This window comes from Mustelus asterias, unplaced genomic scaffold (genome assembly GCF_964213995.1).
Source record: "Mustelus asterias unplaced genomic scaffold, sMusAst1.hap1.1 HAP1_SCAFFOLD_2109, whole genome shotgun sequence".
NCBI lineage: Eukaryota > Metazoa > Chordata > Chondrichthyes > Carcharhiniformes > Triakidae > Mustelus > Mustelus asterias.
Genome location: NW_027592054.1, coordinates 15563 through 30838, shown reverse-complemented (window position 1 = coordinate 30838; position 15276 = coordinate 15563). Strand labels below are relative to the sequence as shown.

The 15276-nt window shown below is 46.1% G+C and overlaps 1 protein-coding gene across 1 annotated transcript in view; it reads left to right on the top strand.

Annotated features, from left to right (window-relative positions):
- Nucleotides 1–13965, top strand: part of LOC144489303 (transmembrane protein 169-like) — a 39145-nt gene extending 25180 nt beyond the window's left edge. Inside the window, exon 2 of the mRNA XM_078207180.1 lies at nt 9472–13965. Coding sequence (XP_078063306.1) covers nt 9472–10094 — 623 coding nt within the window. The 3' untranslated portion in view covers nt 10095–13965. The remainder of the gene's footprint in view (nt 1–9471) is intronic.
- Nucleotides 13966–15276: the final 1311 nt, after the last annotated feature.

Here is a 15276-nt window from a genome sequence, read left to right as displayed (position 1 = left end):
CTGTAGTTTTTCTATGTTTCTACCAAATGCAAGGTGATGCATTTTGGTAGATCAGAGCAGGGCAGGACTTATTCAGTTAATGGTAGGGCGTTGGGGAGAGTTATAGAACAAAGAGATATAGGAGTAGAGGTTCATAGCTCTTTGAAAGTAGAGTCACAGGAGGACAGGGTGATGAAGAATGCATTCGGCATGCTTGGTATCATTGGTCAGTATATTGAATACAGGAGTTGGGATGTCTTGAAGTTGTACAAGACATTGGTATGGCCGCACTTGGAATACTGTGTACAGTTCTGGTCACCCTATTATAGAAAGGATGTTATTAAACTAGATAGAGTGCAGAAAAGATTTACTAGGATGCTACCGGGACTTGATGGTTTGAGTTATAAGGAGAGGTTGGATAGTTTTTCCCTGAGTGTAGGAGGCTTGGGGGTGATCTTATAGAGGTCTGTAAAATAATGAGGGATATAGATCAGCTAGGTAGTCAATATCTTTTCCCAAAGGTAGGGGAGACTGAAACTCAAGGGCCTAGATTTAAGGTGAGAGGGGAGAGGTACAAAAGGCTCCAGAGGGGTAATTGTTTCCACATAGAGGGTAGTGAGCATCTGGAATGAGCTGCTCGAGGTAGTAGTAGAGGCGGGTACAATTTTGTCTTTTAAAAAGCATTTAGACAGTTACCTTGGTCGGATGGGTACAGAGGGATATGGGCCAAATGCATGCAATAGGGACAAGCTTGGTGGTTTAAAAAAAAAGGCGGCATGGACAAGTTGGGCCAAAAGACCCATTTCCACGCTGTTAACCTCTATGACTCCAATACTCACTCATCCCCAAGGAGCCCTGCACAACTAAATTGCCAATTATTCCTTTCTCACTGCACAATACCCAGTCTAGGATGGGCTGTTCTCTAGTTGGTTCCTCAAACGTATTGGTCCAGAAAATCTTCCTGTACACGCTCCAGGAATTCCAGGAATGGTATTGTTACTATGTGCAGATTAAAATCACCCATAGTTACAGATGTTCTTTTATCACGTGTCAGGCGATGTCAACTGCAATGTTTTTGCTAATTCTAAAAGCTTTGTTTTAGTCACCTTTTGTAAGGTAACTTGTGTGACTTCCTCCACCCCCAGGAACTTCTTAGCCTCTGAAATAGCCATTATTCCACAAGGTTTAAATAGGGAGTGCCTATTTAAACTTGAATACAATACCCAAAAAGAAAACACCAATATGCTCACCACTCACTGTCTTTGAATATCCTGGCTGGGAGTTTTGCTAGTGCAGTTCGGGGGGGTTTAAACTAATATGGCAGGGGGGTGGGGATCAAAAAATTATGTCTACACGTGTAGAGGCTGGGGACGAGCTTGGGGCCAGGACAAGGCTGGCAAAGAAGTAGAGCACTCTGGGGGAGGATGACCTCACTGGGACTGGAGGTCTGGAGTGCATCTACTTCAATGCAAGGAGCGTAGCAGGTAAGACAGACGAACTTAGGGCCTTAAAGCTTACGAGGAATTTGGATGTGGTTGCGGTGACAGAGACTTGGTTGAAAGAGGGACAGGACTGGCAACTGAATATTCCGAGGTACAAGTGTTTTAGGCGAGACAGAGGAGGGGCCAAAAGAGGTGGGGGAGTAGCAGTATTAGTTGGAGAGCATATTACAGCGGTGCAGAGGGAGGACAATTCAGAGGGGTCGTGTAACGAGTCACTGTGGGTGGAGCTCAGAAACAGGAAGGGCGCAGTCACTATGTTGGGGGTATACTACAGGCCCCCCAACAGCCCAAGGGAAGTGGAAGAACGGATATGTCAGGAGATACTGGATAGGTGCAGGAAAAATAGGGTTGTTGTAGTGGGAGACTTCAATTTCCCTGGTATAGACTGGAAATCGCGTAGGGCTGGGAGTCTGAATGGGGAGGAATTTGTAAAATGTGTACAGGAAGGTTCTTTGGAACAATATGTAGATAGCCCGACTAGAGAGAGGGCTATACTGGACCTAGTACTGGGGAATGAGCCCGGTCAGGTCTTCAAAGTTTCGGTAGGGGAACATGTGGCAAATAGTGACCACAATTCTGTTAGCTTTAGGATAGTGATGGAAAAGGATGAGTGGTGTCCCAAGGGTAAGGTGTTGGATAGGGGGAAGGCTAACTTTAGTGGGATTAGGCAGAAATTGGCAGCTGTTGATTGGGAGAGGCTGTTTGAGGGTAAATCCACATCTGGCATGAGGGAGTCTTTGAAGGAACAGTTGTTAGGGCTGCAGGATAGGCATGTGCCTGTAAAAAAAGGAAGGGTAGGATTCGAGAACCGTGGATAACCAGGGAAATTGAGGGATTGGTCAAAAAGAAAAGAGAGGCATACGTTAGGTCCAGGCAGCTAAAAACGGAGGGAGCTCTGGAGGAATACAAAGAAAGTAGGAAAGAACTCAAACGAGGAATTAGAAGGGCAAAAAGGGGTCACGAAATGTCCTTGGCAGACAGGATTAAGGAGAATCCCAAGGCACTTTATTCATACGTTAGGAACAAAAGGGCTGTCAGGGAAAAAACCGGACCTCTCGGACAAAAGTGAGAAATTATGCTCCGAGCCCAAAGAAGTAGGGGAGATCCCAAATGAATACTTTGCATCGGTATTCACAAAGGAGAGGGATGTGTTGACTGGGAGTGACTCGGAGGGGAGTGTTGACGCATTAGTGAAAATCTCCATTACAAGGGAGGAAGTGTTAGGTTATTTAGGGAATATAAAGACTGACAAATCCCCAGGGCCTGATGGAATCTATCCAAGGCTGCTCAGGGAGACGAGAGATGAAATCGCTGGGCCTCTGATGCAAATCTTTGTCTCGTCACTTAGAACTAACGTAGGGGGGAGCTATACGATAAATGGCAGAACCATAAAGGGTGTAGATACGCAGAGGGACCTGGGTGTGCAAGTCCACAGATCCTTGAAGGTGACGTCGCAGGTGGAGAAGGTAGTGAATAAGGCATATGGCATGCTTGCCTTTATAGGACAGGGCATAGAGTATAAAAGTTGGGGTCTGATGTTGCAGTTGTATAGAAGGTTGGTTCGGCCGCATTTGGAATACTGCGCCCAGTTCTGGTCACCACACTACCAGAAGGACGTGGAGGCTTTGGAGAGAGTGCAGAGGAGGTTTACCAGGATGTTGCCTGGTATGGAAGGGCTTAGTTATGAGGAGAGAGTGGGTAAACTGGGGTTGTTCTCACTGGAAAGACGGAGGATGAGGGGTGACCTAATAGAGGTGTATAAAATTATGAAAGGCATAGATAGGGTGAACGGCGGGAAGCTTTTTCCCAGGTCGATGGTGACGTTCACGAGGGGTCATAGGTTCAAGGTGAGGGGGGGGGAGGTTTAACACAGATATCAGAAGGACGTATTTTACACAGAGGGTGGTGGGGGCCTGGAATGCACTGCCGGGCAAGGTGGTGGAGGCGGACACACTGGGAACGTTTGAGACTTATCTAGATAGCCGAGATGTCTGGGGTAAGTTTTTCACTCAGAGGGTGGTGGGTGAGTGGAATCGGCTGCCGTCAATGGTTGTGGAGGCAAACTCGATAGGGTCTTTTAAGAGACTTCTGGATGAGTACATGGGACTTAATTGGACTGAGGGTTATAGGGAAGCCTATATATAGGCCTAGGTAGGTAGGGACATGACCGGCGCAACTTGTGGGCCGAAGGGCCTGTTTGTGCTGTAGTTTTTCTATGTTCTTTGTTCTATTCAGTACTTAAGAAGGACAGGCAAAAAGTAAAAAGAACAAAGAACAGTACAGCACAGGAAACAGGCTCTTCGGTCCTCCAAGCCTGTGTCGCTCCTTGGTCCAACTAGACCAATCGTTTGTATCCCTCCATTCCCAGGCTGCTCATGTGACTATCCAGGTAAGTCTTAAACGATGTCAGCGTGTCTGCCTCCACCACCCTACTTGGCAGCGCATTCCAGGCCCCCACCACCCTCTGTGTAAAAAACATCCCTCTAATATGCAAGACTTCTTGAGAAAGTGAGAGGGCATGGGATCCAAGGGGCTGTTGCCTTGTGGATCCAGAACTGGCTTGCCTGCAGAAGGCAGAGAGTGGCTGTGGAGGGGTCTTTCTCTGCATGGAGGTCAGTGACCAGTGGAGTGCCCCAGGGATCTGTTCTGGGACCCTTGCTGTTTGTCATTTTCATAAATGACCTGGATGAGGAAGTGGAGGGATGGGTTGGTAAGTTTGCTGACGACACCAAGGTAGGTGGTGTTGTGGATAGTTTGGAGGGATGTCAGAAGTTGCAGCGAGACATAGATAGAATGCAGGACTGGGCGGAGAAGTGGCAGATGGACTTCAACCCGGATAAGTGTGTGGTGATCCATTTTGGCAGATCCAATGGGATGGAGCAGCAGTATAAAATGAAGGGTACCATTCTTAGCAGTGTAGAGGATCAGAGGGACCTTGGGGTCCGGGTCCATAGGACTCTTAAATCGGCCTCGCAGGTGGAGGATGCGGTCAAGAAGGCGTATGGCGTACTAGCCTTCATTAATCGAGGGATTGAGTTTAGGAGTCGGGAGATAATGCTGCAGCTTTATAGGACCCTGGTTAGACCCCACTTGGAGTACTGCGCGCAGTTCTGGTCACCTCATTACAGGAAAGATGTTGAAGCCATTGAAAGGGTGCAGAGGAGATTTACAAGGATGTTGCCTGGATTGGGGGGCATGCCTTATGAGGATAGGTTGAGGGAGCTTGGTCTCTTCTCCCTGGAGAGACGAAGGATGAGAGGTGACCTGATAGAGGTTTACAAGATGTTGAGGGGTCTGGATAGGGTGGACTCTCAGAGGCTATTTCCAAGGGCTGAAATGGTTGCTACGAGAGGACACAGGTTTAAGGTGCTGGGGGGTAGGTACAGGGGGGATGTCAGGGGTAAGTTTTTCACTCAGAGGGTGGTGGGTGAGTGGAATCGGCTGACGTCGGTGGTGGTGGAGGCAAACTCGTTGGGGTCTTTTAAGAGACTTCTGGATGAGTACATGGGATTTAATGGGATTGAGGGCTATAGATAGGCCTAGAGGTGGGGATGTGATCGGCGCAACTTGTGGGCCGAAGGGCCTGTTTGTGCTGTGGCTTTCTATGTTCTATGTTCTAATATCTGAGTTATACTTCGACCCTCTCACATTGAGCCCGTGACCCCTCGTGATCGTCACTTCTGATCTAGGAAAAAGCTTCCCACCGTTCACCCTATCTATCCCCTTCATAATCTTGTACACCTCTATTAGATCTCCCCTCATTCTCCGTCTTTCCAGGGAGAACAACCCCATTTTACCCAATCTCTCCTCATAGCTAAGAAAAAGAATGGTCTAGTTTGGACCAGGGAGCGGCGCGGGCTTGGAGGGCCGAAGGGCCTGTTCCTGTGCTGTATTGTTCTTTGTTCTCTTTGTTCTTGGTTTGATTTGGAATTATTGAACTCAATCAAAAATCCCTCTAGAGCCCCCAATTGTTATGGTTCAGGCTAGAAACTCTAGTGTTTTATGAAGCCCGCCTGAATCATAAGTTTTGAGTTTGGCTGGGAAAAGCATGAGATGTTTCACTTCAAGTATAATTCAAGTGACCCACTAGGGAGCTTTTATGAAACAATGTTTATTTAAGAATATAGTTAACATGTATAGTAAGAAAATTAGCAAGAATTTGTATCAATTACAAACAAGAAACAAAACAACCACTATAATGTATAACCCTTAACCGATATATATATAATATATATATATCAGCTGTTCCAATCAAAACCAATATCCAATAAACAAAACCGTTTAAACAGTTTTATCACTGCAAAGGCTAAAGCTCATAATACTGGAATCCAGTTCCCTGGGTGGAATGTTGATTTCAAATCATCTTGAAAATTGAGCAGCTTGTAGTCTTCAGCTCCCCAAAATACCAAAACACAGATTCTTTACTGCAGGATGGCAAACAAGATGCGCTTCCAACTAACTGGTAAAACTTTAAAAATAAAAAGAGATTTTTTCAGCTATGCTTCTAAAACGAAACTGTAACAATCCCTGTCACTTGACCTGCACAGTTTTTTCTCCTCCCAACAATGAGATCACCTAAGGCATTAGAAAAGAAAACTGCAGAAAACATGTTTTTAAAAACCATCTCTTAAGGGACACCAATGTCACACATGCATCTCTAATTTCCTTTGTAATGCCATCCCCAACATCAGCATTACAGTTGGAGGGTCTGTATACAATCCCCACTCACAGCTTTGGCCCTTGGTATTTTTCAATTCTATCCATTCAGATTCCACGTTATCAGAGCTAATATCCATCCTCGCTATTACATTACTTTCCTCTTTAACCAGCAATGCAATTCAATCGCCTTTTAGCTGGAGTCTGATGATGCAGCTGTGTAGGACGCTGGTTAGGCCACAATTGGAGTACTGCGTCCAGTTCTGGTCGCCGCACTACCAGAAGGACGTGGAGACGTTAGAGAGAGAGCAGAGAAGGTTTACCAGGATGTTGCCTGGATTGAGTGACATACCCTATGAGGATAGGCTGAGGGAGCTTGGTCTTTTCTCCTTGGAGAGACGTAGGATTAGAGGAGACCTAATAGAGGTATATAAGATGTTGAGAGGCATAGATCGGGTGGACTCTCAGAGGCTTTTTCCCAGGGTGGAAATGGCTGCTACAAGACGACACAGGTTTAAGGTGCTGGGGGGTAGGTACAGGGAAATGTTAGGGGGATGTTTTTCACACAGAGGGTGGTGGGCGAGTGGAATCGGCTGCTGTCAGTTGTGGTGGAGGCAAACTCAATAGGGACTTTTAAAAGACTCCTGGATGAGTACATGGGACTTAATAGGATGGAGGGTTATAGGTAGGCCTAGAAGGTAGGGATATGTTCGGCACAACTTGTGGGGCCGAAGGGCCTGTTTGTGCTGTCGTTTTTCTATGTTTCTATCCTCATAAGGCATGCCACCGAAACCAGGCAACATCCTTGTAAATCTTCTCTGCACCCTTTCAATCATTTCCACATCCCTCCTGTAATGAGGTGACCAGAACTGAGCACAGTACTCCCAAGTGGGGGGGTCTGACGAGGGTCTTATAAAGCTGCATCATTATCTCCCGACAACTCGACTCAATCCCCCGATTGATGAAGGCCAGCACACCATACGCCTTCTTAACCACCTCCTCTACCTGCGAGGCCGATTTAAGAGTCCTATGGACCCAGATCCCAAGGTCCTTCTGATCCTCTACACTGCTAAGAGTCTTACCCTTGATATTATACTCCTTCATCCCATTTGACCTGCCAAAATGGACCACTACGCATTTATCCGGGTTGAAGTCCATCTGCCACTTCTCCGCCCAGTCTTGCATCCTATCTATGTCACGCTGCAGCTTCTGACATCCCTCCAAACTATCCACAACACCACTAACCTTCGTGTCGTCGGCAAACTTACCAACCCATCCCTCCACTTCCTCGTCCGGATCATTTATCACCTTGACATTTTATAGGTCCTATTCCTTCACATCTCATCCTTTTACTCTTCACATGTTTATAGAATGCCTTAGGGTTCTCCTTAATCTTACCTGCCAAGGCCTTCTCGTGACCCCTTCTGGCTCTCCTAATTTCCTTCTTAAGTCCCTGGATATTCAGTTCTCACCCCAGGTCACCCTGCAGTCATGTCTCTGCAATCCTGACTGTATCATACCCGTTTACATTTATTTGTTCAATTCATTCATCCACTTTATTGCAAATGTTCTGCGCATTAAGGCACAAATCCTTAAGGCTTGTCTTTTTAGCATTCCTTGCCCTGTTGCCATTATTTTTCACTGTGGCTCTGTTTGATTCTGGCCCTTGATTTCTCTGCCTTTTACTTTTCTTATTCCCCTTACTGTCCTTGAGTCCCCTCCTCTGACTCCTTGCATAGGTTCGCATCCATCCAGCAAATATTGCCCCTAGGATATCGGTCCTGGTCTTGCCCATCCAGTTTGTACTGGTCCCACCACCCTCAGAACTCTCAGGGGAAAGCAGCAGCAGCCAAATTTGATGTCCCAGGAATCTGAAACCCTCCCCCTTACACCATCTCTTCACATATTCATCTGATATATCCTGCTTTTTCTGCTCTTACTAGAATGTGGCATAGGTAGTAATCCTGAGATAGAACAAAGAACAAACAAAGAACAATACAGCACAGGAACAGGCCCTTCGGCCCTCCAAGCCCGCGCCGCTCCCTGGCCCAAACTAGACCATTCTTTTGTATCCCTCCATTCCCACTCCGTTCATATGGCTGTCTAGATAAGTCTTAAACGTTCCCAGTGTGTCCGCCTCCACCACCTTGCCTGGCAGCGCATTCCAGGCCCCCACCACCCTCTGTGTAAAATATGTCCTTCTGATATCTGTGTTAAACCTCCCCCACTTCACCTTGAACCTATGACCCCTCGTGAACGTCACCACCGACCTGAGATCACTACGTTTTGAGGTCCTACTTTTCAACTTGCTTCCTAATTCCTTATATTCTACTTTTAGGACCTCGTGCTTTTTTTTAACCAATGTGTACCATGACCACTGGCTGTTCACTCTTCCCCCTCCAGAATAACCTGCAGCCGATCTGAGACACCTTTGACCCTAGCACCTGGGAGGCAACATACCATCCCTTGTTTGTGGCCACAGAAATTCCTGACTATTCCCCTTACAATTGAATCCCTGATAAATATTGCATTCCCACACTTTTTACCCCACTTCCATGCAGCAGAGCCAACCATAGTGCATCAAATTTGGCTGCTGCTGCTTTCCCCTGAGAGGCCTTTCCCCCAAAGCGGTATATCTGTTTTGCAGGGGAATGGCACAGGAGATTCCTGCACTGCATGCCCTCCTGCTCTGCCTGCTGGTTGTCACCTATTCCCTTCCTGCCTGTGGAGTCTAAGTCTCTGGTGTGGCCATCTCCAAACGTGCTATCCATAATACTCTCCACCTCATAGCTGGCCCTAGGCACTGGAAATGTTTCCAGCTACCCACATGGAGCAGGAGAACACCACAGCTTTGCACCCTCCTGCTATGACTTACCCATTTAAACTAAACCTTTGGGAAGATAATTAAAATCAAATAATATCAATTACTCTCAGGCCCTTCTCCCCTGGTCCTCTTATGACAGAATAACAACCTTGCAACTGAAAGCTTTAAAAGTAGTAAATAATTACCCAACCGTACTCGCCCAATCAGCTGCTTCCACTTGCCCCATGTCACTTTTGAATCCTGACGTATCTCAGGAGTTCAAAATCCAAGCTTGTACTCAGATTGCTCACTGTACTCTCGTGCTATTTTCAATCTCCTCTCGCACTCTCCTCTGGGTGCTGCTGATTGTCTGTCCCAGTATCGTCCTCTCACACACTCCTCTCAATACTGCTGGGGCAAAATGGTTTTTGTTCCGAAGCCCTATGTTCCCAGCACCCCCTGAACCTCAAATGAAATGGGAAAAAATGTTTGTTTTATTACTGACTGATAAAACTTTTGTTTGCGGGATAGGTGGCTGGAGCGTGCCTGCTGATAGCAGGTATGTGACACTAACTGGCACAATCACTCGTGGCAAGAAGAAGGGGCAGATGGTGGACATCCATGTAACATTAACCGAGAAAGAGCTCCAGGAACTAGCCAAGTCAAAGGAGCCACCAGAGCCCAAGGAAAAAGGCGAGAAGAAAGTGTGTGATTTGGGGCTATACCGAGGTCCTCATGTTGTCCTATGGAGCCTGTTATGTACTCCAGTGGTCTTTGTATTGTCCTTTGTCATGTCCTTTTATTATGGGACCATCACCTGGTATAACATTTTCCTGGTTTACAACGAGGAGCGTTCTTTCTGGCATAAGATTACAATTTGCCCTTTTTTAATCATTTTTTACCCAGTGCTAATTGTGGCAATGTCAGTATCCCTTAGCATATACACAACCGTGACACAGATTTCCTGGTCATTTGGTGAGTGGTGGCAGGCAGTGCGAGACTTGGAGAAAGGTTTCTGTGGTTGGTTGTCCGGAAAGCTTGGTCTGGAGGATTGCTCCCCGTATAGCATTGTGGAGCTGCTGGATTCAGACAACATTTCTGGTAGCCTATCGGGGAAGGCAGCACCAGCAGGAGAGCAGACGTCTGCTGTCTAAAATGCTGATTGAGAGAAGAAGCCTGTCTGAAGAAGTTGCCTCGGACTTTGAAAAGAAACAAAAAAAGGCAAAATGTTTAAGTGAATTCCCTCTGTCCTTGATGCTGTATGACTTTGTAGTATTCTGATGCACATTACTAAAAAATGTGAGCCAATTAGACTAATATGTGCATCTGTCTAAGTCATTTCATGGGAAGCTTGTTTGCTTCTTACCAAATACCAATACAGCCAGAAGTCCCCCAGTTTGAACTATGCCTCTCTTTTTGACACCCTGTTCAATGCAGGGCCTGAACCCATTCCCATGTAGGCAGATACAGATGATGGTCTCAGGTCAAATGTAGAATACTTGCGATTTAACTTATTTATTTATTGTAACTTCTGAAGGTGCTGGCCATAATAATCTGGGTGCTTTCCCTTTAAAGCAATTGATTTTTTTTTTTAAATTGAGGAAGTTGTATTCCCAAACACTAAAATGCCTCAAGTGTTGAGGAGCAATGAGCAGAGTTTACTGCACTGTTGTCTGCTGGGATGTCATTTTGCTTTAGTGTTAAGTTAACTAGATGAAATAAATGGGGATACCCCACAATTAATGATCGATTCAAAGAACAAAGAAAAGTACAGCACAGGAACAGGCCCTTTGGCCCTCCAAGTCTGTGCCGATCATGATGCCTGAACTAAAAAAAACAACCGTCTGACCTTAGTCCGCATCCCTCTATTTCCTTCCTATTCATGCACCCATCCAGATGCCTCCTATATGTTACTAATGTGCCTGCTTCCACCACCTCCTCTGGCAGCGCATTCCAGACACCCACCACTCTCTGCATGAAAAACTTCCCCCGCACATCTCCCTTAAACTTTCCCCCTCTCATCTTGAACCTGTGCCCCCTTGTAATTGACACTTCCACCCTTGGAAAAAGCTTCTGACTACCCACCACCCTGTCTTTGCCTCATAATTTTGTAGACCCCTATCAGATCCCTCCTCAGCCTCCGTCTTTCCAATGAAAACAATCCTAGTCAGCCTCTCCAGAGAGCCAACACCCTCGAGACCAGGCAACAGATTGATGAACCTTCTTTGCACTATCTCCAAAGCTTCCATGTCCTTCTAGTAGTATGGTGACCAGACCTGCACGCATTATTCCAAATGCAGCCTAACCAAGATTTTATATAGCTGCAGCATGATTTCCCAACTCCTGTACTCAGTGCCCTGGTTGATGAAGGCAAGCATGCCGTATGCCTTCTTAATCACCTTGGCCACCTGTGTTGCCACTTGTAGGGAACTGTGGACCTACATGCCCCGATCCCTCTGTATGTTAATGTTCCAAAGGGTTCTGCCATTTACAGTATAATCATACCTAAATTTGATCCCCCAAAATGCATCACCTCACATTTGTCCGGATTAAACTCCATCTGCCATTTCTGTCCCCAATCTGTCTATATCCTGTTGTATCCTCTAACAATCCCTGGCACTATCAGCAACTCTGCCAATCTTTGTGTCATCCGCAAACTTACTAATCAGACCCCCACATTTTCCTCCAGATCATTTATATATAGTACAAACAACAGAGGTCCCAGCACTGATCCCTGCGGAACACCGCAAGCTACAGATCTCCATTCTGAAAAACAGCCATCCACCGCTACTCTGTCTTCTATAACCAAGATGTGGAGATGCCGGCATTGGACTGGGGTGAACACAGTAAGAAGTCTCACAACACCAGGTTAAAGTCCAACAGGTTTATTTGGTAGCAAATACCATAAGCTTTCGGAGCGCTGTTCCTTCGTCAGATGGAGTGGAAATGTGCTCTCAAATAGTGCACAGAGACACAAAATCAAGTTACAGAATACTGATTAATACGGATTCAGTATTCTGTAACTTGATTTTGTGTCTCTGTGCACTGTTTGAGAGCACATTTCCACTCCATCTGACGAAGGAGCAGCGCTCCGAAAGCTTATGGTATTTGCTACCAAATAAACCTGTTGGACTTTAACCTGGTGTTGTGAGACTTCTTTCTATAACCAAGCCAGTTCTATGTCCATCTAGCCAGCCCACCCCGAATCCCATGTGATTTTAGTTTTTGTACCAGTCTGCCATCTGGGACCTTGTCAAACACCTTGCTAAAGTCCATATAAACTGCATCCACAGCCCTTCCCTCATCAATTATCTTTGTCACCTCTTCAAAAAACTCAATCAAGTTGGTGAGACATGATCTTCCCTGTACAAAATTCTGTCACTAACTAGTCCATTTTCCTCCAAGTATGCATATATCCTGTCCCTCAATATCTTCTCCAAAAGCTTCCCTCTTGTTCCTGATATATGCATATAAAGCCTTGGGATTCTCCTTGACCCTGTTTGCTAAAGACATTTCATGGCCCCTTTTAGCCTTCCTAATTCCGTGTTTAAGTTCCTTCCTACTTTCACTGTACTCCTCAAGGGTTTTGTCAGTTTTTAGATGCCTAGACCTATCGTACGCTCCTTTCTCCTTTTGACTAAGCTTACATTTCCCTTGTCATCCATGGTTTTCAAATCATGCCATCTCTGTCCTTAATTTTTGCGGGGACATGCCTGTCCTGCACTTTAATCAACTGCCCTTTAAAAGCCTCCCTCATGCCAGACATGGATTTGCGTTCAAATAGCCGCTCCCAATCCACATTCCCCAGTTCCTGTCTAATTTGGTTGTAATTGGCCCTCGCCCAATTAAGCACCCTCATCCGAGGGCCACTCTTGTCCTTATCCATAACTACCCGAAATCTTATGGAATTATGGTCGCTCAGCCCAAATGCTCCCCCATTGAAACATCGATCACCTGGCCTGGCTCATTCCCCAGTACCAAGTCTAGTATGGCCCCCTCCCTGGTTGGATTGTCAACATACTGTATCAAAGCCCCCCGGACACATCTAACAAATTGCTCTCCATCCGAGCCCCTGGCTGTAAAGGATTCCCAGTCAATATGGGGGAAGTTAAAGTCACCCATCACAACTCCCCTGCTTTTTTCACACCTTTTCAGTATCTGACTACACAACTGCTCCTCTGTCTCCTGCGGGCTGTTGGGAGGTCTGTAGTACACTCCCAACATTATAATTTCACCCTTCCTATTCCTGAGCTCCACCCATAATGCCTCACTACAAGATCCCTCCAATGTCTCCTCCCTCAACAGCTGTGATCTGCTCCCTAATCACCAATGCAACACCCTTTTGTTTCCCCTTCTGTCCCTTCTAAAACAACAATATCCCGGAATGTTAAGCTGCCAGTTCTGTCTTTCCTTTAACCATGTCTCCGTAATTGCTATTACTTCATAATTCCATGTGTAATCCAGGCTGTCAGTTCATCTGTGTTACCTGTAGTATTTCTTGCATTGAAGCAAACACAGTCCACACCTACAATCCCACCAAGCAACCTCTGCGGCTTCCCTCTGCCTGCTCTTACTCTGCGCTATGTTTATCTCAGTCTCACTTTCTTCCCCAGTTCCTACACTTTCTGGCCTGCCTGTAGGTTGTGCCTCACAAACCTTATTGAGTTCTTTGAGAAGGTGACCAAAGAGGTGGATGAGGGTAAAGCGGTTGATGTGGTGTATATGGATTTCAGCAAAGCGTTTGATAAGGTTCCCCATGGTAAGCTTTTGCAGAAAATACATGGGATTGAGGGTGATTTAGTGGTTTGGATCAGGAATTGGCTAGCTGTAAGAAAACAGAGGGTGGTGGCTGATGGGAAATATTCATCCTGGAGTTCATAGAACATAGAACATAGAACATAGAACATTACAGCGCAGAACAGGCCCTTCGGCCCACGATGTTGCACCGACCAGTTAAAAAAAAAAACTGTGACCCTCCAACCTAAACCAATTTCTTTTCGTCCATGAACCTATCTACGGATCTCTTAAACGCCCCCAAACTAGGCGCATTTACTACTGATGCTGGCAGGGCATTCCAATCCCTCACCACCCTCTGGGTAAAGAACCTACCCCTGACATCGGTTCTATAACTACCCCCCCTCAATTTAAAGCCATGCCCCCTCGTGCTGGATTTCTCCATCAGAGGAAAAAGGCTATCACTATCCACCCTATCTAAACCTCTAATCATCTTATATGTTTCAATAAGATCCCCTCTTAGCCGCCGCCTTTCCAGCGAAAACAATCCCAAATCCCTCAGCCTCTCCTCATAGGATCTCCCCTCCATACCAGGCAACATCCTGGTAAACCTCCTCTGCACCCTCTCCAAAGCCTCCACATCCTTCCTGTAATGTGGGGACCAGAACTGCACACAGTACTCCAAGTGCGGCCGCACCAGAGTTGTGTACAGTTGCAACATAACGCTACGACTCCTAAATTCAATCCCCCTACCAATAAACGCCAAGACACCATATGCCTTCTTAACAACCTTATCTACTTGATTCCCAACTTTCAGGGATCTATGCACACATACACCTAGATCCCTCTGCTCCTCCACACTATTCAAAGTCCTCCCGTTAGCCCTATACTCAACACATCTGTTATTCCTACCAAAGTGAATTACCTCACACTTCTCCGCATTAAACTCCATCCGCCACCTCTCGGCCCAACTTTGCAACCTGTCTAAGTCTTCCTGCAAACTACGACACCCTTCCTCACTGTCTACCACACCACCGACTTTGGTGTCATCAGCAAATTTGCTAATCCACCCAACTATACCCTCATCCAGATCATTAATAAATATTACAAACAGCAGTGGCCCCAAAACAGATCCCTGAGGTACACCACTTGTAACCGCACTCCATGATGAATATTTACTATCAACCACCACCCTCTGTTTCCTATCCGCTAGCCAATTCCTGATCCAATTTCCTAGATCACCCCCAATCCCATACATCTGCATTTTCTGCAGAAGCCTACCATGGTGAACCTTATCAAACGCCTTACTAAAATCCATATATACCACGTCCACTGCCTTGCCCCCATCCACCTCCTTGGTCACTTTCTCAAAAAACTCAATAAGGTTAGTAAGGCACGACCTACCTGCCACAAAACCATGCTGACTATCACCTATCAATTCATTACTCTCCAAATAACTATAAATCCTATCCCTTATAATTTTTTCCAACATCTTGCCGACAACAGAAGTGAGACTCACCGGTCTATAATTCCCGGGGAAGTCTCTGTTCCCCTTCTTAAACAATGGGACAACATTCGCTAACCTCCAATCTTCTGGTACTA